Here is a 25,582-nt window from a genome sequence, read left to right as displayed (position 1 = left end):
CTTTTCTCTCTATCTCTTTTTATTCATATATTATGCGTGGTTTTTTTTTGTATCTCCTTTGATCTCATCTTCCTGAAAGATGAAATTTATACCTTCAGAGATTTTTGCATATTTTGGATATACTGATATGATAGATCATAATTTGACATTTATCCCATGCTAAAGTGCGGAAGATATTTTATACAGGGTGTCCTGTAAGTGCTCTGGCACGGCCTTTATCTCATCACCCGTCCGTCGTAGAAGTATGATTCCAGTTTAAAAAATGTCCAAAAGGCGTTCAAAAATTACACTGTACCAGTTTTGAGAGTTTAAATACAGTGTGTAACAAAATGAAAAAAAAATCTGAATTTTCGCACTGACACCCCGTTTTCAAAAATTCAATTAGAAAGGTGTTGCCCTATCTCTCCTGAAGCCAACAACAACAAAAAAAAAAATTCCAAGTTTCTAAGTGCAATATTCGCAAAGATATTCGAATACAAAACTCAAGAGAAAAATTGGGAAGGGGCAGCATAAATGAAGGAAAGAAGAATGCCCGTTAGTTTTTGTTGTTCTTTTATAACTTTTTCTCCGATTTTTGAAATCAAATATCTTAGCGAATATTGCACTTGGAAACATGGAATTTTTTTCCTGTTGGCCTCAGGAGAGGCAGAGCAACAATTCTCCATTTGGAAGTTACAAGACAGGGGGAATCGTATAAAAATGTAGAGTTCTTTATTTTGTTACACACTGTATTTTCACTCTCGAGACTGGTACAGGATAATTTTTGAACGAATTTTGAGTATTTTTTAAACTGAAACTATACCTCTACAACGAACGGTTGATGAGATGAAGGCGGGCTTATAGCACTTACAGGACACCCTGTATAATTATGTGAGCCTGTGAAAAAGTAGATAAATTTCTTGTCCAATGGACATCCTCGTGTCTAGGGTCACCAGTTGCGGGCCCCAGTGCAAAAATATTATCGGGGCCAGGGACGTCTAAATGATTTCGGGGGGAGGGTGAATCGTCATCCAGGAAGTCATACAATATTACAGAATGTAGAGGAATACCGAAAAATATCTATACGAAACATTACAAACACACAATTTAAATGTAAATCGACACAAAAATTTAAGAATTTTGAATTGATGAAAATTCAGAACGGAAGAAAATATTAGAAACTGAGAGAAATAATTCCAGAACTAATAGAAATTTTAAATTTGGACTCGATGAAAGAAATTAGCTTAGAACCAATGGGAATGATTGAACCCTGATTGATGAATTAGAAATAATCAAAATAATTGAAAAAAGTATGTATATCAGTACGTATGAAAATTCAGATATAATGAAAGAAAAAATTCAGGAATCGATGAAAATTCATTATCAATTAAAAAGAAAAATCCCGAATCGATCGAAGAAAATTCAGTAATAATGAAAGAAATAATTCCAGAAAAAAGTTTCAGAATTAATGAAAGAAATAATTCCAGATTTAAAAACAGTTTCGGAATTAATGAAAGAAATAGTTCCAGACTTGAAAACAGTTTCAGAATTAATGAAAGAAATGATTCCAGAAAAAAGTTTCGGAATTAATGAAAGAAATAATTCCAGATTTAAAAACAGTTTCGGAATTAATGAAAGAAATAATTCCAGATTTAAAAACAGTTTCAGAATTAATGAAAGAAATAGTTCCAGACTTGAAAACAGTTTCAGAATTAATGAAAGAAATGATTCCAGAAAAAAGTTTCGGAATTAATGAAAGAAATAATTCCAGATTTAAAAACAGTTTCGGAATTAATGAAAGAAATAATTCCAGATTTAAAAACAGTTTCAGAATTAATGAAAGAAATAGTTCCAGACTTGAAAACAGTTTCAGAATTAATGAAAGAAATGATTCCAGAAAAAAGTTTCAGAATTAATGAAAGAAATAATTCCAGATTTAAAAACAGTTTCGGAATTAATGAAAGAAATAATTCCAGATTTAAAAACAGTTTCAGAATTAATGAAAGAAATAGTTCCAGACTTGAAAACAGTTTCAGAATTAATGAAAGAAATGATTCCAGAAAAAAGTTTCAGAATTAATGAAAGAAATAATTCCAGATTTAAAAACAGTTTCGGAATTAATGAAAGAAATAATTCCAGATTTAAAAACAGTTTCGGAATTAATGAAAGAAATAATTCCAGATTTAAAAACAGTTTCGGAATTAATGAAAGAAATTATTCCAGATTTAAAAACAGATTCAGAATCAATGAAAGAAATAACTCCAGACTTAAAAATAGTTTCAGAGGTAATGAAAGAAATAATTCAGGAATTGATAAAAATTCAGTATCAATAAAAGAAATGATTCCAGAGTTGAATATTCAGTGTTACTGAAAGAAATAATTCCAGAATTAATGAAAGAAACAATTACAGAATTGATGAAAGAATTTATTCAAAAATTGCTGAAAAAATTCAGAATTAAAGAAAGAAACTATTCAAGAATTGGTAAAAGCCTTCTTTAATTTGGGGTCTTCTGTTTGGTACGGGGCTGTAGGTCCCTTGGGCCCACAACGATAATTGATTTACATTGCAGAATAATGTACTACGCATTTTTCTATATATTGCATATCACACAAAATTGCGAAATATGCTGTTGGATACAAAAAAGCATATGATTTGTTGACGCTTTACACGTCAGACTGAAGATAATGCTGCGTGTAATCCGCGGATGGAATTTCGCTACTCTGAGAAAAATATCTGCGTGTGAACCACAGCAGAAGCAATAATGAAATACAGTTGAATCTCGTTTTAACGAAAACTCTTATAGCAAAAATCTCGTTTTAACGAATACCGTTATGGCGAAAATCTTGTTTTAACGAACACTTTTCTAATCCCCCAGATAAGTTTACATAGTAACAATGCAGAAACCTAGAATTCCTTTATAACGAAATTTCGTTATAACGAAGCGATTTCTCCGGTCTCTTAGCGAGTTCGTTATAACGGGATTTGACTGTATTGTGGCATGGAAGGGCTTGTTAGTAGAAAAGTTTGCTGTGTAGAAAAAAAGCTAAATTTTTTTACTCACATCTATACGTATAATCTATAAATATTTAAATATATATATATATATATATATTCCCTAATTATATAACTTAAAATACAGTTGAATCCCGTTATAACGAACGCAAAGATACCGGAGGAATCACTTCGTTAAAACGAAATTTCGTTATAAAGGAATTCCAGGTTACCTAGCATTGTTCCTATGTAAACTTATTTACGGGATTAGGAAAGTATTCGTTAAAACGAGATTTTCGCGATACCGGTATTCGTTAAAACGGGATTCGACTGTATTTATTCTTATTCCATTCTCTCTTAGAAAAAAAAAATGCTGATGAGACGTTATGGTACAGCCGGAAAATACGATGATGCGTCATATTATAATAAATAAGAAAGTAAATAGTAATGAAATATATACAATGGATCCCGCTTACAACGTTTTTCAAAAAGCCGTCTTAAAAAAACGTTGTAAGCGGGAAAACGCTTTGAACGGGAAATCTTAATGGGAATTACTCAGAGCTGGGACCACAAAAATAAGCCGTACTAAGCGGGGAAACGCTCTAGTTGGGAACATTATAAGCGGGATTGACTTGTATATAAAAATAAAATATATAATAAATAATTCAGAATTAACGAAAAAAAACAGAGTAGATGAAAAAAGAATTTAACAATTTTTTAATCAAGAGAATTTCAGAATTGATGTTTTTTTAGAATTAACCCTTACAGCGGTAATCCCGAGATATCTCGTCAAACTTGATCTGCTTTATTTCGGTCATCTCGAAATATCTCGGGTTCTTAACACGTTCTGCCACATTGGAAATGCAGTTATAATGCGAATCGGGAAAATTTTAAAACCGCTTAAAGAGTTAATGAAAAAACGATATTCAGAATTTATGAAAACACGATATTCAGAATTTATGAAAACACGATATTCAGAATTTATGAAAACACGATATTCAGAATTTATGAAAACACGATATTCAGAATTTATGAAAACACGATATTCAGAATTTATGAAAAGCAATATTCTCAGAATTTATGTCAGAAATAATTACATAACTCGTGAAAGATTCAGAATTATAATTAAAAGAATTTAAAAATTTATAAAAGAAATAGTTTCAGAATTTACAAAAAAAAATAATTTCAGAATTTGTGAACGAAATAATTTCAAAATTTATGAGAAAAAATATTTCAAAATTTTTGGAAGAAAAAAATTGACGAATAAAAGAATCAAAATAAATTGACGAAGAAAATAATTTCAGAATATATAACATTAATAATTTCAGAATATATAACATTAATAATTTCAGAATATATAACATTAATAATTTCAGAATTTATGAAAAATATAATTTCAGAATCTATGAAAAAATAATAATTTCAGAATATATAACATTAATAATTTCAGAATTTATGAAAAATATAATTTCAGAATCTATGAAAAAATAATAATTTCAGAATCTATGAAAAATAATAATTTCAGAATCTATGAAAAAATAATAATTTCAGAATCTATGAAAAATAATAATTTCAGAATCTATGAAAAAATAATAATTTCAGAATCTATGAAAAAATAATAATTTCAGAATCTATGAAAAAATAATAATTTCAGAATCTATGAAAAATATAATTTCAGAATCTATGAAAAAATAATAATTTCAGAATCTATGAAAAAATAATAATTTCAGAATCTATGAAAAAATAATAATTTCAGAATTTATGAAAAAATAATAATTTCAGAATCTATGAAAAAATAATAATTTCAGAATCTATGAAAAAATAATAATTTCAGAATCTATGAAAAATATAATTTCAGAATCTATGAAAAATATAATTTCAGAATCTATGAAAAAATAATGATTTCAGAATCTATGAAAAATATAATTTCAGAATCTATGAAAAATATAATTTCAGAATCTATGAAAAAATAATAATTTCAGAATCTATGAAAAAATAATAATTTCAGAATCTATGAAAAAATAATAATTTCAGAATCTATGAAAAAATAATAATTTCAGAATCTATGAAAAAATAATAATTTCAGAATCTATGAAAAAATAATAATTTCAGAATTTATGAAAAAATAATAATTTCAGAATCTATGAAAAAATAATAATTTCAGAATCTATGAAAAAATAATAATTTCAGAATCTATGAAAAATATAATTTCAGAATCTATGAAAAAATAATAATTTCAGAATCTATGAAAAAATAATAATTTCAGAATCTATGAAAAAATAATAATTTCAGAATCTATGAAAAATAATAATTTCAGAATCTATGAAAAAATAATAATTTCAGAATCTATGAAAAAGTAATAATTTCAGAATCTATGAAAAAGTAATAATTTCAGAATCTATGAAAAATATAATTTCAGAATCTATGAAAAAATAATAATTTCAGAATCTATGAAAAATATAATTTCAGAATCTATTAAAAATATATAATTTCAGAATCTATGAAAAAATAATAATTTCAGAATCTATGAAAAAATAATAATTTCAGAATCTGTGAAAAAATGATATTAAAATTTATGAAAAAAAAATAGTATTTCATAATTTATGAAAGACGTGATAAATTGACGAAAGATATAATTTCAGAATTCATGAAAAAAATAATAATTTCAGAACTTATGAAAGAAATAATTTCATAATTTATGAAAAGAAATAGAATTTACGAAAGAGATAATTTCAGAATTTTCAAAATATTTTTTGAATTGATGAAAGCCTTTAACTTTAATTCCGAGGGCCCCTCTGTTTGATTCGGGACTCCACACCCGGCTCTTTTTTTTAAATATCTTACAATATATTCGGAGGGACGTAAATAATTCTAGCCTTGAGGAGGGTCCCTATGGTCCCAGTTCTATGTAATATTGTAGTGGCTCTATATATCACTCACAAAAGTTTTCACAGTTCTAGAATTTTCTTGTGAATTTCAGAAATTCATCGTCGGGAAACTCAGCGTTTAATCTAAATGATTTTTACGACCGGAAATAAAGAGTTACTGATTCCAAGATGGATAAAAGGAAGAAGGAAGGTTATCGCGGTGTGTATACACACACAGTCAAAATGTCGATCGTTACTGCTTTTATGCCATTTCTAGCAGCTCTGACGGATAGCATTGAACGCCAAAAGAAGAGCCACACACACACACATAGGAAAAAAATAGAAAAATAAGAGATATTGCGAGGGTGAAAAGGAGAGTGTGTTCAGAGTGTTTGTTCCCTTCCACCTATTCACTGAAGAAAGCGCAGTAAACCCTACGCGCATCTCGCTCGGATCTCTCTCTCTCAGCCCAACAGCAGCAGCACCATCGTCAATATGTTGTGGTGGTGGTGGTGGTGCCTCACACACATAACACACAAAAGCAAACATAGATTCGTTTCAGTAATTTAGACCTTTCTACATAAAAATTCCATACGTTTTTACAGTGTATACCGGAGACACAAACCTCGATCTTCGTGTGTTTCATTTCGAACATCTCACGTATAATCATCGCATCCATTCGTGATTCCAGTACATCGAGAGTGTTCAATGTATTTCATGTGTACAGACACGTTTTCGGTGGATTTGTTTTTTTGGTATTTTTTTGCTTCTATGTCATCATTGCCGCGTACCCGTTGACCTTGCGGTCGGATGCCAGCGTTGATTTCTGAAATTATTCCTAATTATCTCGCTAATTTCCGAGTGCACGTGGGATTGCGATTTTGTATATGAGTGTGCGCGTCGTCGCATCGGAGAGGTTCGAATCGTTTCGTTTTGTAGCATTTATGGGCGACGTATGGCGAAGTACGACAGGAATGGTTTGCAGCAGGCGGAATCGACGGTCAGTAGTAGTTCTTCATCTTGTTCGTCGTCATCGTCGTCATCACCCTCGTCGTCATCGCCCAGGGTCGTGCAGTGGTCAGTGAGCATAGATGTGAAAGACGAGCAGAACAGCAGGCCGGGCTCGGCCGTGGATAGCACGTCATCGTCGTCATCTTCCTCTTCTTCATCATCGTCATCATCAGCAACATCCTCTTGTTCCGCAACATCTGGTGGGACGACAACATACATCAAACAGGAACCTCAATCGTGTCTGCAGAGAAGCGGAGGAGGAGGTGAGTTTTGTCTATCTCTTTTATTTTCTCCACCAATCGTGCTCATTAATATTCACTTCATTTCCATGAAGCTAATAATGCCCAAGATCCCCCCCCCTCCCTCGCACATGCTCGAATGCTCCTCTCTATCTTTTAGGATTTTGCTTCGCCAGTAGATTCTTGATGTTAAATTGACTCTTAGAAGTGATAATATTGAGCCAAAATCCATCCTGATACTGTACCACCATACAAAAATCATACAGGAGAAAAAAAAAATTGGACGGCTGTTCATTCCTCACACACAAGAGTCTCATTTATGTCTTCATTAATTAATATTCCTCTATTTATAATATATATTTATACTCACACGCATGCTCAACACAACATATATAATTCGCACAAAAATAAAACACACGTGAAATACAAACACAAAATACAAGTACATATTGCCAATTGCGTAATAGCCCTAGGGATTACAGAAAAATCAACCCTAATCCGTCCAAGGCATATTGATATTTATATATATATTGGGGTTGTGTGACAACAGACCAATAATTCCTCATTACATTCCTAAAGAGGGGAGAAAAAGAAGAATAAATAATTTTAATCATAAAACCATCCATCGATAACATATGACAATAAATACTCACAAAGCACAATAATAGTTGTTTAGCAATGCATCATTCCAAAAGGAAATATAACAATATCGAAGTGAGCTTTTAATAAGATTACGATCATCCTTTTTTATTTATTTTGTTCCAGGCTATATACAGTGTACATATAACGTGCATTTTATTCACTTAATTTAGAACTTACTTTACCATTTACGTTATGTGCAGGGTGATTCCATCATTCCCCCTTGCCGCATTTTATTGGCGAACCGTTGATCCTAGTGGCATACTTCTAATTAGAAAAAGTATCCAAATGACATGTACAACTCAGATACGTCATTCATGTCGCAAAGTTAAAACATTCTTTGCAACATGAATGATGTATCAATTTGGACAATTTTTCTAATTGGAAGTATGCCTCTACGGTCAATGGTTCGTCAGTAAAATGAGGCAAGGGGAATTATGGAATCACCCTGTATATTTAATTGATTGGAATGAATTTTTTAATTAGTTTCAATGAACAATCAAAGATGAAATATAGTTTGCTTTTTTTTTTTTTTGCTGTAATCTACAAACTAATACAATCATGCTTGGCGAAGGTGAATAATTGTTACCTTCAATTTCATTTCCGATCTCATTAATTCGGGTGCAATTTTATGTCTCTCGGCTCTCAAAAAATGAAACCGTCAAGGAATACATTCTCTCTAAGTTAAAAAAAGGATTGTATTTGTATAGCCGTATTTTGTACTGAAACTGAAGCTAAAAGGTGTGCTTTGAAAAATAATGAAAAAAATTGAGAAAAGAAATTGGTTATAATGGGCTATATACACAGGGTGGGCAAAAAGTCCGTGGAAACTTTAAAAATGAATAAAAACCGGAAAAATAACCGAAATACAAAACGGTTTGCAGGGTTAGCGTCGCTAAGTCACTGGAATTTTTTTGACAGCAAAAAAACCTCAAAAAACACTGACGTACACACGTTAAAGGAACCAGCAAATAACGAACAGAATGCCTCCAAATCGTTTATGACAGCAGTATGTGTTCTACATGACCACCACCACCACAGGGTATAACACATTGCAGGGAGTCACAAATCCAGCAACCGCAAAGTGCTACATATACGGTTTACAACGATGACCTGGTTGTTGATTAGTCACTCGTGCTAGCGCCACCTATCGGTTATTTTTTAGTAAATTTTTTTTCCTGTCTTGAAAAAAATTATCGTGACCTAGCGATGCTAACCCTGCAAACCGTTTTTTATTTCGGTTATTTTCCCGGTTTTTATTCATTTTTAAAGTTTCTACGGACTTTTTGCCCACCCTGTATATATATAGATATGACCATGTATTTGTCATGTGTATTCAAATATACGCTGGTCCATAGAGGGTTAAGCGAGTTGGTTTCAGGGAATAAATTCCATATGTCTGTGTTTTCTAACCTGTGGTCCATGTACCCACTGGGGGTCCATGAGTACTTTGTGAGGGGGGGGCCCGCGGGATCATTTTCTTTTACTGCCATTGCAATGAACGACACATTTTGTGCTGTGAAATTGTAATTTATTCAATTCTTGTGGTATGCAAATTTTATGAAAAAATAAATACATTCTGCATTTTATGGGAGTTTGGTGTCGAAATTGACATTCTGACGCTACAGGGGGGGTCCGCGCGGGGGGGGGGGGCATTAATCCTTACTACAAAGGGTCCGCAGAGCATTGACCTTCACTACAGAGGGTCCGCGACATCAAATACGTTGAAAAAGACTGCAGTATGTGTATCGATAATTTGGTTATCTTTATCTTGAAATAACTTATCTTGACAAATTCTTTCAAAACACATCTGAAAACATTCGGCTTATCCTGATACTTTTACTCTAAAATTCTAGAGTAAAACGTAATTTTTATTATTGCGTTTATTAATTTATTTATGTTTATTAATTCAACATTTGTTATTAAATCACTTCGATTTGATAATTCGTTAATTTTGTAATTAAAATGGTGTCACTGATAACTTCATGTGCATGTTCTGTATAAGGCCTTCAATAGAGCAAAGCTTTAATACATTTTATATGCGGGAAAACCTTGATGATTATGAGACCGTTGCTTAACGCCCAAACAAATATGGATGCTCCTCCAAAGTAGATATCTTTATTCCTACATAAATTCTACAACTTTTGATTGCGAGGAAACGCTTTTGATTTCCACCAGAGAACCACAATGCAGTAGAATCTCTCAACCGGCCAAATTAGGACAGCATTTTAGCGGGTTTAAAGAAAATCTTATTAACCCTCTAGTCCTAGAGTAGGGACAACTGCTCCGGACCGCAAGTTTTAGAAGGTAACATAAACACCATTTTAAAACATAGAAGTTTTACAGCGGTGGAGGCAGAATCATGTCTACCCCCCCCCCCCTATAAAAATCACAGCTACGCCCCTGCCTTTCTCTGACATAGCAAAAATTAGCTGAACTCCTTGTTAAATGGCATATCTGTATTTGTGAGGTAGGCTTTATTCCGATTTTCAGAAGGTACAATATAAATGGGACAGAAAAATGTGTTTCAATGAGATATTATAACTTTACAAAATATCTGGGATCGTCATTGCTAAAATAAAAAGCTTTTAAGAAGGCGAGATATCTCGTCAATGCCGGTGAGAGAGTTAAACGAGGGACTGAAACCAGAACAAAATTAACTATTCTAGCGCATATTAAACATCATGGGGAGAAATGTTGCGTGAATACGATTTTAAGGTTAAGCTAATAAATTGAAATTATCCGAATTTCATATACATATAATTAATACTAACACTATTTAGCTCACTCGAATATAAAGATTAGAATACAATGACAAATTAAGTCAAAACCTCGTTAATACGAACTCCCTCCTAATATGAATTAAATTATTTTTTCACGTTGGATTGGACGTAATCAAATCTATACTTTTTTGTCGATTATAATACGAAATTCCGTTAATAGAACTAGATTCTCACTTATGTGTAAGTGCAAGGGAACAAGGGAAAAAAAGACGTATAAGTGAGAGAGGCATATAAATGGATAACATTATAGAAATATATCATAGTTTCCGAACATTTTTTTTTTGTCCCATCGGCCCCTTCTTCAGAATTTTTTTTCTCCCCATTGCCCCCAACGCAATCTAACCCATAGGATCCTATGTTATGCCCGTAGCTTCTACTACCCCTCTGGAACATTCCATCGCCCCCAAGGGGGCGTTAACGCCCACGTCGGGAATCACTGAACTATATCTTTGATCGGGAGGGCAGAGAAAACGTATAGGAGGAAACGTACAAGTGAGCGATCCACTTTATTTAATTTTTTATTTTTAGTCCTCATCATAACATTATTTAAGGGACATCCGAATTGTGTCGCTATAACCGAAGTCTTGTCAAAAACAATTTTGTTTTTAGAATACTATCATAACACCTATAATCATATGCTATCATATATACAGTTGGTATTCAACCCCCATTGTAAGTAATTCAGAAATATCAACAGAGCTTACACCCAGGGGCGTACTTTTAGAGTGTGCAAACCGGGTTCGGGAGAGGCATAATGAATTTCTTCCAGAGAATTATCTGTTACCAACTTTCCCAAAAAGCATTATGTATGAACAGAAATTGACGAAGATAGCATATAAATGTCCTATCTTTCGATATGTTCTTTTATAATTTTACAAATATATTTAAAAACAGTTTTAAATTTTGATTGTCTCGGGGAGGGGCACCGCCCCCCGCACTCCTTCCTGCGTATTCCTCTCTTATATCTTACCCAGGTGAAATTTTCGTGTACAGAGGATGCGAAATCTGAATTGATGATAAACAGACGGCAAGTAAATGTTTTTTTATTGGCCCCTGACATATGCAGTGGAACCTCGATATAACGATACTCTAAGGACCAAAGAAAATATAGTTGTAGAGGAATAATCGTTATATACATCGAGAGGAATCAGTTTAACATTAGAATTTAGACATTTCCGAACAAGACTTGAAAAAATATCGTTGTAATTTATTAGTATATCAGGTATCGTTATAGCGAGTTTCACTGTGTTTTGAGCTCTGGGTTAACTTGAGGAATTATTAAAAAATGAATCAGCCCTACCGTAGGTTACGGAAGCCCCCCGGAAAGACTAACGTCTGAGTTACACATCTAATTAACTTACCTCAGGAGTCTAGGAGCATCTTCCAGGAAAAAATTAGTTTTAAGAAGGCTTTGGATTAAATTCTAGGGGTCCCTTCAAACAAAAGTTTGAGGACATAAGTAATGCTCGGATTAGGAACTCTGCCAATGTTCCCATGTGCAATGGAAGCAAACTAAACAATGATGTCACGAATCTTGATAATTTCTATAGATCCCAAGATCTTAATCCTAGAACTTCGAATCCTTAGAATAAAATTCCACGAATTTCTTGGGGGGAAAAACCACAAAAATCGAATAAAAGATGCAGAAAAACACAGAAATAGGTATAGTAGATACACACAAGCAGATACATAGAAATGAAATAGAAATTCGGCCGTGACTGCCGCATTTACTGACGTTAGGCCGGGATTACACTATAAAAGTTTTATAAAAGTTCTTTTATAAAAGTTGACAAATGCAACCAACAAGCTTATCGTCTATTTTCGAGCAAATACAACAGAAAAGCTTGTTGGCTGCATTTTGTCAAATTTTATAAAATAATTTTTATGAAACTTCTATAGCATCTCAACATTTTTTTGAGTTGAGGAGCCCTTTTTAGTAAAAAAATTCTGTAGCGGAGCCCCCGTTGGCCAATTTTTTAATTATTCATCAAAGTTACTGATTTATTTTTACTATTTTTAAAGATATTTATAATTATTATTTTTTAAATTTTATTGTTTTTTTTTTATTTTCCTCGAGTGGCCGCGGAGCCCCCGGAGAGTGCTCAAGGAGCCCCAGGGGGCTCCGCGGAGCATTGGTTGAGAACCTTTGTTCTATAATGCAATACCGGCCTTATAGCCAAGGTGTCGTAACCGAGTTTGACTATTCATAGTAATAACAATAATAGAGTTATCTTTCTGGATATAATACATTAAATATTGATCCATAAAGACTACGAAAAAAAAAATAGATAAATATATATCATGATGCATATCGAATTCAATATCCATCACGGAAGCCTCCATTATAAGTTATTGAAATTGATCTGAAGTTAATTTTGTTGCAACAAGTATCTTGACGGAGCCTAACTGTATGCGCAAAGGATGTACAATGTTGTGTGATTACATGAAATCTATATATCGAAGTGAAAAATATATTAGAACGCATGTGAAGCAAAAAAATTGTTGTATAGAAAATAGAACGTGAGGACACTTTGTACATACTGTGTATTAAGGAAAAAAAAACAAAAAAAACCTGGAGCAACGTCAAAAATATTGGAGTTGGCATTTGGCCAAATGCTTCTCTCTCTCTTTTAGGCCCCGAACGAGGAGGTTTCCTCTATTAAAAGCGAGGGGAAAAAATACATATAAGAAAAAAAAAAATACTTGTGTAGTTAAGGGTTGATATATCCACTGAAATATATGTGTATTAAAAAAAAATTGCAGTGTATAGTAATAATCTCAGAGGCGCTCTCTCTTGTATGTGAGTGTGTGTCTTGCGTCCAATTGGGAAGAGGAAAGTTCTTTTCTGGAAAAAAAAATATCTTGTAAGAAAAGCAAAAAAAAAACAAAATTGAATTTAGAAGAAGAAAGAAGGAATGTCAGTTGTGTACTTGTACGTTTTATTGATTCTTCCTTCGGAGATATGATGTAGTTTTTTATTTCAGCTATCCAGGAAGAGAGTATATCGAGAGGAACAAAATGGTTTAATATATGTTTTGTACTTCTGACTAGTGATTTGTTTTTCTGTATCTCTTACCTAACTGGGATCACATTGATTGTACGCGTCCTTTCTTTAAAAATGACAACACCACCCAGAAATTTACGAGAGCAGTTAGTTCATGAAATGCTCGAACTGGAAAGCTCGAGTCTACGACAATTCAGTGCCGACAATTCAGCGCCACTGCAATTCAGACGCAAGACAATCCAGCGCGAACGATTCAGCGTGGACAGTTCGGTGCAATCAGAAATTGGATGTTCTGAAAGACAGCGAAAACATTGGTTTTCTGAAGGAACTTTCAAATCTGAGAACTACAATTATTTCAACAGCTGTATACCATCCAGGAAGTGAAATGCGAGCAAGTCTCTCCTCTACTTGTATGCCCTCATGGTAAATAGAATAATAATAGAATAATTCCTACATTAAAGTGCACCAAGCTTTCGAGGAACTGAGTTCAGGACTCAAAGCCCCTCAGCATTTTGACAGATTTCGAATTATCAGCTATGAAGCAAGCGTTTCCACAATGCAACCAAAGGGGATGCTTTCTCCCATTTCTCGCAGTGTTTATGGTTTATGGCTTTTACAGTTTTATTCAATTCAGTTAGAGCAGTGCATCTTCGGCAGATAAAACTCAAAGCGTCCAAAAAAAAAGCTGTGGTCACTGAAAAAAGAATTTTTGAAATTCTTCAAAATTACGAGAATCGAAAATCAGATGTGAATTTCTTTCAGGATTATCACATAATTTTTAGCGGCAAGCGTGACTAATTTTTATGACATGATGATGCAGTTTTTTATGACGAAGACCTGACATATATATGTGTCAAAAAGACTAAACAATTCTAACCACATCTTATTTTCGAAATCATTTCAAAGGATTTTGAAAGTATAAAAGTCCTAAGTCTGGGAAAAGTGGAAAGGGAATTGTTCTTCACAAAACACAATCACTGCGCTGAATTGTCGCAGCGCTAAATTGCCTGCGCTGAACTCTCGTGACACCGGAAAGCCCAAATTAAGGGGGAACGGCTATAAAATTTATTTGTATTTTCATCTTCTAAGAGGTTTTTCTTGAGCATATCGGCGGCAAAAAACATCGAATGCTTCTGAAAGTGTTAAATTGCTTTTTTCTCTTTGTTTCAAAAAATGACAACATCGCGAATGTTGTTTCTAAAAATTGAGAACATCTGATTTGAAACGGGTTATTACATGAACATTTTTATGCAAATTTATATCGACTTGATCGAAGTCGTGTGTTATTGTCGTAGGCGGAGATAGACTTGGAAGTCTGGGGGGGGGGGCACGATGATGATGTCAATACATATATACATTAGATCAGCCGACTCCACTTTTGAAAATTCAGGAAATTATTAAGGAAATTATTTTAGAAATGATGAGAAAATTCGGAAATTACGAAAGAAATAATTTCAGAAGTCATTGGGAAAACAATTTCAGGGATGAATGGGGAAATTACATCAGAAATGATAAGGGAAATTCAGAAATTATGAAGCAAATAATTTCAGAAATGATAGGGAATTTCAGAAATGGTGAGAATATTGAGATGTAATGAGGAGAAAATTCAGAAAAGATGAAGGAAATAATTTCAAAAATGATGATGAAATTCAGAAATAATGATGAGAAAATTGAGAAGTATAATGGAATTAATTTTTCAGAAATGATAAAATTCAGAAATCAGAAGAACTAATTTCAAACATTATGAAAGAAATAATTCCAGGCATTATACAGGCAATAATATCATACATAATGAAGAAAATAATTTCTCAATGTCGAAATTCAGAATTCATGAAAATCCTATATATATAAATTGATAAAAGAAATTATATCAGTTAATGAGAATTTAACTGATTAAAGTTTTTTGAAAGTATGTGGAAATGCATAGGAATTTAGAGTATCCAATGGTATATATAATACTAAAAAACAGGTATATTTGCAACTTTTAAAACTTTCACTTGTTTTATTTCCCGTCATTGCTGATTTTTCACGTACCCTTAAACGGTCCGTCACGTACCAAGGACCGATTTTAGTGAAATTTTCTACGAGCGGATATTTGTGAAACGCATTGCCAAGCAATGCATATGATTAAGGATACAAAATACAGCACGTATTTACAAAAAAGATGGGGACGTGGTGAATATGGTAATATACTAATTGGAAGTAACTTATTCTAACAATTTGATAATTTTTCTAGGATAAAATTTCCCGAGATAAAAACTTGACCTCAGATGGAAAAACCAAAAAACATGACATTAAAAGTTATTAAACTTATTCTCATTCAAATTTGAGGTTAGCAGTCGGCCCCGCTTAATCGGATATCAACGATTTCAGCACACAATATCCGATTATGCGGGGAACAATCCAATTTGCAATTTTACAACGTTAGAATAGTTTGCGTATTTAAAAAACTGATGAAGGATCAAAATTACTGATTAATGTATTAATATATCAGTATTATTTATACAATGATTCAAATATATACCGAAGATTTGTACTTTTCGTTAGGAAAGTTAGCGCCCTCTACTGGCTCAACAGAGAACAAAAATAAAATAATTAAATGTGCGTATTGAAAACAACTAGAATACTTAGAGGCCAGTAACCTACTCTCAAATGTGCAGTATTTATCTAACCTAGTAACATATTTTCTATTGATTCCAAATGTTTCATTCAGTAAAAACATTACGTGTATAGCGGTTGATGTGTATTAACAGTTGACGTGTGAAGCTCAATATTCGATTCAGCGGGGGAAACATTAATATATTGACTTTATGGGAGAAATGTTGGTCGCCAAAATATATTTCATTGTGCGAGGTAATAATATAATTTTGTTATATATATATTTTTTTGCGAGTAGTTCGTTAAGCACGTTATCCGATTAAGCGGGGCCGAATGTTCTTGCCATTGAAGAACATTCGTGGTTGCGTTCGCAAAATCATTCGGACTAACCCAGAAAAAAATATTTAAAATGTCAATAAAATTAATTCCTAGGGTGTATATAAAACATTAATGTTGTGATGTGTAGACATGATTAACTGTTTTTGTTTCAATCTGAATGTCAATTGAGAGACAGATGATATGAGATAATTTTGTCGACACACTACGCAAAAACTTCTCGTAACCAAACACTTGAGATAACCATACAAAATAATTATGATAAGTTTTTAATCACCAACAGATACAATCTATGTGTCTTTAAAACACGTAATAATAATAATAATTCAGTGTTGATAACGGGAACATTCAACTGAACAACCCTATCCATCTTCAAGGTTACGCGGTATCCTTGGGAAGATTTTAGACTGCGTGAAATCGATCGCTCGTAATCATTCGGGAAGATCGAACATGATAAAGCCCTCCAGCGTTTGTTGCCGATGACGTTCAACACGCGTGCTATTTCTTTTCCACAAGAGTATAATCCATTATTAAGCTATTTTTTACGTTTTACCGGCTGAGCAGTTGCAAAAGCCCCTTCTTGAGATAAGAGGTTCTTAACCCTTTGTTTTCCAGGGATCCTTGGTGCCAATAAGACAAAGGACCGGGACCTCTCTGACACCCTGCCAATAATAAATATGAGATAAAAGCCACGGACACTTTTACAGAGTAATATTCAGCATGTAATAATGCGAGGAAAAAAGTTAATGGTTTTATCATCCAAGCTCACGTATCCCTCAAAGCTTGTCTAAGGATCCCCAAGGGGGTCCGCGGACCTCTTGTCAACAATAAGAAACAGAACAAGAATAGAACTTAAAGATAATAGCAAGAACAACTGTTGTAGTAGAGTTTGTAAAAGATAATCATATTTTGATGTATTATATCAATGATTACCTAGGAAAATGCATTTCTAATTTGCCCCTATTTTAAATTTTGCAACCCGGGGCAGTTGCCCTCCAAGGTCGCCCCCCCTCTAGTTTCGGCTGGGAATGACCTCCATGTTCTATATGGAACCCCTGAAATAATATCGTGGTTATATATAACTTATATTTGTTACTTAAATTAATTCTAGTCAGGGAACCTCTACTTTTCACTCAAATAGGGCTAACTAGAACTACATTCTTCCGCTGTTAGCCGTTTAATTGGCAAGCCCTGGAATATCCGGAGGAGAAACATGTCAAAAATCGTAATACTTGAACGGCCCCTTAGCTATTGTATTGTTTTTTTCGCTTTTCTATTAATTTTTTTTCTTCCCGTTCTTCTTATTTCTTTTTTCCCCCTCCTCCTTCCGTTTTCTAACACGCGGTTAGGTTACGATAAGGTTACCAGATTTATCGCCGATACCTCAAATCAATAGAGATCATCCAAACTTGTTGCCATTTGCCTGTACGTGGCTGAGGGGGGGGGGGTTAAGTCTATTATTACCTGACCTGGGGGAGGGCAGCCGTATTTTTGGAGCCTCGGGATATTGCACCAGTTGCCCATGATTGTTATAGGCCCTGATGGTTAAGGTAAGGCCCTGACTGACACTTTGGTTTGTTCTCGGAGTGATTTAAATTTGAGAGCCTCGAGAGAGTGAGGAAGAACGTTTTCACCTAAACGTATTTTCTAACACAACACCGCCCAAGAGGTCTGAAAATTCCACGTTTTTCTGTCCTCTCTCCCCCCCCCCCAAATTATTAAGGACACCCTGCACGCTCGTAGATACCATCCATTAATTTACTTGATTTAGAATTTTGCATTTCAAGAAGCACTGGGATTGGAAAAATAGATTTCGTCACAAAGATTGTTATCAACAATTAAATTGTGCTGCCGTCTAGCGGAAAATCTTAAAAACTAGTTTCTCTTGTTCAAGTTTTGTGATCGATTTTTCTTCTATAATATAAATTCTGCATCGCATAACCGAAAAATCTATCATTGGTCGATAGTAAGGGACGCCGAACGACAAATCGGGATCATATACTGTAGGGGTTCTTAACCAGGGGTTCTTGAAGGGATTTCATTGGGTTCTGTGAGCTAGGAGGAAAAAACAACTTTTTTTTCCTCTATGAAACGAATATTATTTTGTAAAGTGTGGTCCCCACGACCTCCCGCTTATTGACACGGAGAATTTGTGGAACACACAAAGTTGAGAACGTCTGAATCAGGGCTAGGGCCGGGATTAGAGAAGAGTAAAGGAGGCAACTCTGCTCCGGATGTTTGGGGGCGGAAAATTTTACAAAAGGATCGAATTTTGCAGTGGTGGGGGCAGTCAAATCATGTATGACCCCCTCCCCCTTACAAAACCCTAGTAGTGACCCTGATCAGGACAACGCAGCACCTGCGAAGCTGAAAAAGCATAAGTACGTGATAAAACGCTATTTTGTCAACCCCCGCCCCTGTAATTAAAACTGATATTTTATAACAGTGTTTATTTAGGCCTTAAAATTTACCGCCCTGGGCACGAGCTCCCATTACCCCGCATCTAATTCTGAACCTCCTCTTATTTAATGGATATTTTTATTCCTTTAAAATCTGTCCAAGTTAGAGAGGTGTCCAAAATATATAGAGGTATAGCATTTTGTGGACATTGTATTAGGCCGGGATTACAATATAAAAGTTTGATAAAAGTTAATTTATAAAACTTAAAAAATGCAGCCAATAAGACTATCGGTTGCATCTGCGCGAATGTAACCGGTACGATTGTTGGTTGCATTTTGCAAGTTCTATAAAAGAACTTTTATCAAACTTTTATAGTGTAATCCCGGCCTTATAGCAGTGGTTCTCGAACTTTTGTCACCCGCGACTCTCCAGAATGGTTTGGTAGGTATTTTCCCATATAAAAGAACCTCTTCAAAGCATTAAAAAATAGGCACACAAATCAATATCTCCAGTTCGCCGCGACGCCTCTGACAAAAGTTGGTGAAGCCCCTACGAGCCGCGACGCACACTTTGAGAAACACTGTATTATAGGATTACGGCCGGTTTCATTCAGCACCGTCTAATGTAAGGAGGTCTCCAGGATACAGAGGTGTCCAATTTGACAAGATTTACTGTATGTAGTCGGCTCCTTGTGCAAATAGCCGGCACTTATTCTTATTGATCACTAAGTAGGTCAAGGGTGCTCAACAATTTGGAGAGTGCGAGCCAATTCATTGGTCTGGAAACGTGTCGCGGGCCGCTCGAGTTATCATGAAATGTGTCTCGAGCCACTCATCGAGTTATCTGGAAGTGGGCCGCGAGTCACTCGGGTGACCTGAAAGTGTGCCTCACGCCACTTAAGCTATCTGGAAATTTGCCGCGAGTCACTCAGGCGGTCTGAAAGTGCGCGGCAAGCCGCTTAAGTGATTCGGAAGTGTGTCGGGGGAAATTTAAGTGATCCGGGAATGTGCCAAGAACAACTTAAGTGATCTATAAAAATACGGCGGCCATGGGTTGGGCATGTGTGATGTAGGTGCACATCAATATCCAGGACCCAATTTCTGAATGGGACCCAGAACCCAGAAAAGTTTATTCTCACGGAGGTTTTTATTTAGAACAAAAAAAATTTGATTCAAATTTTTTATGACAGAGGGCGAGTCACTGGAAGTATGCAAATCAGATTCCTGTAAAACGCAGGGCGTACGATAAACAACTCATTTCTGAATTTTCCTCTCACTGACGCTTACACATAAGGGCATAGGTGGCGATGGACTTTTGAAGTGTGGGGTGGGGGGGGGGCACGGTTATTATTGATGGAGGGCACGATGATGATGATGATGCCAATTCATATACATTAGATCAGTTGACTCCACTTTAGACGCTGGGTGTCTCCGCCCCGTATCTCCGCCCATGCATAAGGGGTTCCATTCTGATGTTGATATTAGTGGATGAAGCCTTATTGGTGAAGTTGTTTTACTTCAGCCACAAATCGCCGGCTGAAGCTTAACATGCGTTTCGGACACAGAAGAGAGATTGAAGAAAGGTTCATCCATAATTATGTGATTTTTATTTCGCGCAGCATCCTCTACCAACAAAAATTCGAACTAAATTTCTTTTGTGTTCTGAAAACAATTCCCTTCCGTGAGAATAACTTTTTCCCAAACCGTATTCAAATGCGCCCCCTTTTCATAAATTTTTAAACTGCTTACGAATTTATAGGACACCCTGTATTTAATGAGTTTTTAAATTAAAAATAGATCGATGGGTCACTGAATTGATCATGTTGATGTTGGGTCGCAGTTAACTTCTAACGTAATGCGAATTTATTAGGTTACAGGCCATGAATATCAGCATGATTTTGTAAATGGCTATTACAAGTAACTGAATAGAAAAGGGAGTGCTATACAGTAAAACCTCTCTTTAGAGGACACCGGCGGGACAAAAAAAAATTCGACCGTGAAAGAAGGTTGACCGTTAATCAGGTATCTGAAATGCATACTTTTTATTATTTATTAAGGGGAAATTATTATTTGGCCTTGAAAGAGGGGTGTCCGTTAAGAGGGGGTTTTACTGTAATTCACAAATCATAAATTTGCCTCGCTGTACCGATTTCGCTCCCGATATTGAATCCGCACTAAATAAAACCGCATGTAGAAGAAAAACTTTGCAACGTTGACGTGAAAAGGGTTCTAAGGGTCCCCCCCCCCAACTTTACATCTTAAATTTTCACTGAAAATACCCATTATTATTATACCGTATAGGTGGAGTGAGTATCGCGTGGAGTAGGGGCGTGCATGATGGCACCGTGCCAGCCGCACTAGATCCATTATTTCCCGTGGTTGCCATAGTAACCGCAGCGTCAGATAGAGGCCCCCCTAAGAGAAAAATAGACACAACGAGATGAGATGATGATGCCCTTGGCGGAGGTATTGATGATGATGATTATTATTACGGCACCAAAAAACAAAAAAATACCCGTTATCGGCTCGTACACAAACCTCATTTGGCGGGACGTTTGGCGGCGTTTTGGTAATCTCTTGAATGAAAATCGTATCTCTGTGGGATTTTTTCCGGATAATTTATAAATTGAAGGGACAACTTAGAAAGGCTTATTCGTTGAGCGCAATGAGCACCTCCCGCGCACTTGAAAATACAGATGTGTTAACTATCGATATTATTTCTTGGGATTCTGTAATGACCGGATGCAGGGCAGGGCCACCCCTTACCTGGCGTGGGGCCCGGTGCGGAAACATAGCCGGAGATAGACTTAAAAGTCTGTGGGGAGGGGCATGGACATTATTGCTGGGAGGCACGATGATGATGTCAATTCATAAATATACAGTCGACTGCAGCTTTGACGGGGGGGGGGGCACCTCCCCCATGCCCCCATATCTCCACTCATGTGTGAAAATAGTAGCGGGGGCCCTTCAGCTCTGATTTCTTCCTTCTGCGTGAGAGGGGAATCAAAAATTCAGAAAATGAAAAATTATAAAAATTCAGAGTAAATGTGAGAAATATATAATTCCAGTACTACGAAAATTCAGAATATGTAATTTTCAGAGTAAAAGGAAGAAATAATTCCATAATTTTGAATATTTAAAATGAAAAGAAAAATAAGAAATAATTCCGGAATCGGTTCCAGAATAATTTGGAGTAGTAATTACAGAAATGATAAAAATCCAGTACATCAAAATTGATTAAAACTAAATATTCCAAAAATGATGAAAGTTCAGAATTTAAAAGAAAAAAACAATTCCATATGGGATGAAAATTTATCGGAAATTCCAGATTTCTTCTAGGTGAAAATGCAGAATTTTGGAATTATTTCTTTCTAGTAGATGAAAATGCAGATTTCCAGCATTAATGAACATTTAGAATTATTGAAAGAAATGATTGTGTTAAGCCGGGTTTTCCTAGGAGCAGGTTATCTGTGCCACGTGCAGCGTGAAAACGCTGATTGGTCAAAAACCTGAATTTCAGGTTTTCACCCCCCCCCCCGCACACTGCATACAGCGCAGAAATCTAACTCCCAGGAGCAAGTTTCTACAGCGCGTGCAGCATGAAAACACTGATTGGTCAAAAAACCTGTTACCAATCAGCGTTTTCACACTGCCCACGGTGCAGAAATTCTACTTCTAGGAAAACTCGGCTTTACCGTAAATGCGGGGCCCGGTCCAACCGCATCTATCACATACTTCCCCCCCCCCCCACCCAAGAGCAGCTGTGATGCAGGGCCACCCATTCGAGACACGGTGTGAAAATAATAGCTGGGCAAGAGGCATCTTGATAATTTTCGGGCCGCGTACTCCCAATCTTATATATTCTGTGAGAGAATGGAATCGGGCATCCGAAAATTCATACATTAATACGAAATGTACGGAAATGATGAAAAATTTAGACACAATTAATATGTGACTATATATATATATATATATATATAGACACAATTAAATATGTAAATTAGATCCAAAAAAAAAAAAATTTTTTTTATTGATGAAAGACGTAATTCTCCAAAACCAATTAAAATTTGGACCTGATGAAAGACAGTGTCTGAGAACTAATGTAAATTCATGAAACGAAAATTAAAAAAATAATTGACAGAGATGATTCCACGTACCCTTGAAAATTCAGATTAAATAAAAGAATTCCCGAACTCTGTGATGACAATTCGGAATCGATGGAAATTCAAAATCTCAGAATCGATGAAAATTCAGAATTTTGGAATCGATGGAAATTCAGAATTTTGAAATTGATGGAAATTCAGAATCTCGGAATCGATGAAAATTCAGAATTTTGGAATCGATGGAAATTCAGAATTTTGAAATTGATGGAAATTCAGAATCTCGGAATCGAATTCAGAACTTATTAAACCCCTCAGGGTGACTCTGAGATGCAGAAAATGCCTCCAATAAAATTCCCTTGGAAGCATCGTGCAATTTCGATTAAGCGACTTTCTGCTTAATCGAATATTACGCATCACACACCAACTGTTAATACACATCAACCACTATACATAATGTTTTTATTGAATGAAACATTTGGAATCAATAGAAAATATGTTTCTAGGTGAAGATAAATACATTTGGAGAGTAGGTTCTGGCCTCCAAATAATCAAGTTTTTTTCTGTACGTACATTTAATTATAGTTTTTTTTCTCTGTTGGGCCAATAGAGGGCACTAACTTTTGTAATGAAAAGTAAAACACCTTGGGTATTTCGATCATTGCAATTAAATATAATTTGCATTCAATTTTTGATGTCTGGTTGATTTGAGAAACTTTATTAATATTGATCCTTCATCAGCTTTCAATCTACCAACTATACTAACGTTGTGAAATCTTAATTGAATTGTTCCCCGCATAATCGGATACCCCGCCTAACCGGATACCACGTGCTAGAATTGTTGATATTCGATTAAGCTGGGCCTACTGTATTTTCATGAATAATGAGAAAGGGGGGTCCACTGGGCTCTCCATGCCGTCTAATCTATAGTTTCCTAACCTTTTTTTCCCCCACCGCCCCCTTCTTCAGAAATGTTCTCCCATCGCCCTTCAACGCAATCTAACCCATAGGATCCTATGCTATACCCATAGCTTCTACCGCCCCCCTGAAACATTCCATCGCCCACGCCCACATTGGGAATCACTGGTCTAATCCAATGATTCTCAAACTGTGCATCTCCATTACTTGCCTGCGGGGAGTGGGGGAGGTCCGCGGTGAGCTAGCGATATTCAGGGGGGAGCCGCGAGAGACAAAGTTTGAGAATCACTGGTCTACTATATATTTTTCAGTGGTCTTTCATGGTCTCGTAATTTACATAATCATTTTCACGAGCCGCTCATTGATATAATTCGCGATGTAGGAGACACTGATGGAAAGTCATTATATCGATCCCGTGGTATGTCTGAAGTCCTGTTGGCAAGGTCTGAAATCTCTCTTGTTCGTCCATCCGTTTTAGGCGCAATTCAGGAAGAATGCATTTTGTTTTTTTGAATCCATGTCTCTCTTTTTCTCTTCTCTTCGCATTGTGATCCCGTTATCATCAGAGCCACGGTGGCAGCAGCGTTTTTTCTTTACAACAGGCGGAGAGTGTGTGTGTTTGTGAGTGATTTTCTTTTGCTTTCTGTAGTGTGTGTTTGGGGTTCCCTTTTAGCTGCTGCAGCAGCAGCAGCAGCCACTGCAAGAGGCCATTGAACTCAATTCAGAGTCAGAGTCACGTGTTCATGTGAAAGCTCCTCGTTGTTGTTGTTGTTATGCTTTTTTCCAGGAAGGTTAGTGGAAAAGAAAAAAAAAATGTGTCTTATCGAGTCTTAGCGCCTTTGGTTTATAAGAAAAAAATAAGGCAGTGCAAGAGAGAGAGAGAGAGAGAGAGAGAGAGAGAGCTCTAGTTTTTTCACTAAAAGTGTAATCTTCCATCCACATGTGCTTTTGATAATAATTCAGCTTCTTCCGCGAGTTAAAATATCTAAAGCCCAGCATTTTTTTTTTTTGTTACTATGTGGAGAAAAAAAGGAGTTATTCCTAGAACCCCTAAAGGGGGGGATTCTTCTAAAAATATTGATGGCATCTGGAGATTGCGGGATTTAGTTGCGTCACCACTGGATTCCTAATGTGGAATTGACATGAAAATGATAATAATAATAATAATAATTCCGCTATTGTTCGGCTTAGAATCTGATGAAACTGCCAAACTCGACTTGAACAACGTTTAAAAGACCCACAAAGTAATGCCGTGGAAATCGAGATGCCGTCACAACTAGGGCTGATTTTGTTTTCAAAATTAATTGTATAAATCTCCTCGAACAGAAGAAAAAGCTCAATTTGATAATCGATGCATGGATTAAAAAAAAATTAAGAATCCAAATCCCTGTAACAAATATTTGTAGCTTCTTATTACACTGCTCAACACTAATTTTGTTCTCAAAGATATTTCAGTGATTTTTGAGTGGGTTTTGGGGCACTGGATTCCGAATCTGGAATTGGTTTTGTCAGATTGGATCTAGTTTTTGAGATAAAGTGAAAATTAAATTTCAATGGAAAACATAAGCAGCATACAAATGACATTGTTAAGTATGCATTATTTAAAAATCTAGAGCCAAGTCGGCAAAACCAACACCAACTTTGATTGAGATCAGCAGCCTAAATACTTCCTAAAACCATTAAAATTGTGTAGGAACATGATTTTTTTTCTTGAGCA

General features: G+C 35.3%; 1 protein-coding gene across 1 annotated transcript in view; it reads left to right on the top strand.

The window, feature by feature from the left end:
* The first annotated feature begins 6,250 nt into the window (after nucleotides 1-6,250).
* Nucleotides 6,251-25,582, top strand: part of LOC149069121 (ecdysone-induced protein 78C-like) — a 129,104-nt gene continuing 109,772 nt past the window's right edge. Inside the window, exon 1 of the mRNA XM_089250913.1 lies at nucleotides 6,251-7,112. Coding sequence (XP_089107039.1) covers nucleotides 6,794-7,112 — 319 coding nt within the window. The 5' untranslated portion in view covers nucleotides 6,251-6,793. The remainder of the gene's footprint in view (nucleotides 7,113-25,582) is intronic.

The sequence above is a fragment of the Pholcus phalangioides genome, unplaced genomic scaffold (genome assembly GCF_987345545.1).
Source record: "Pholcus phalangioides strain wild (caught in Gottingen) unplaced genomic scaffold, Ppha-v1.0 ptg000024l_1, whole genome shotgun sequence".
Lineage (NCBI taxonomy): Eukaryota > Metazoa > Arthropoda > Arachnida > Araneae > Pholcidae > Pholcus > Pholcus phalangioides.
Note: the sequence above shows the minus strand (reverse complement) of the source record. Positions and strands in the feature narration are given on the sequence as shown.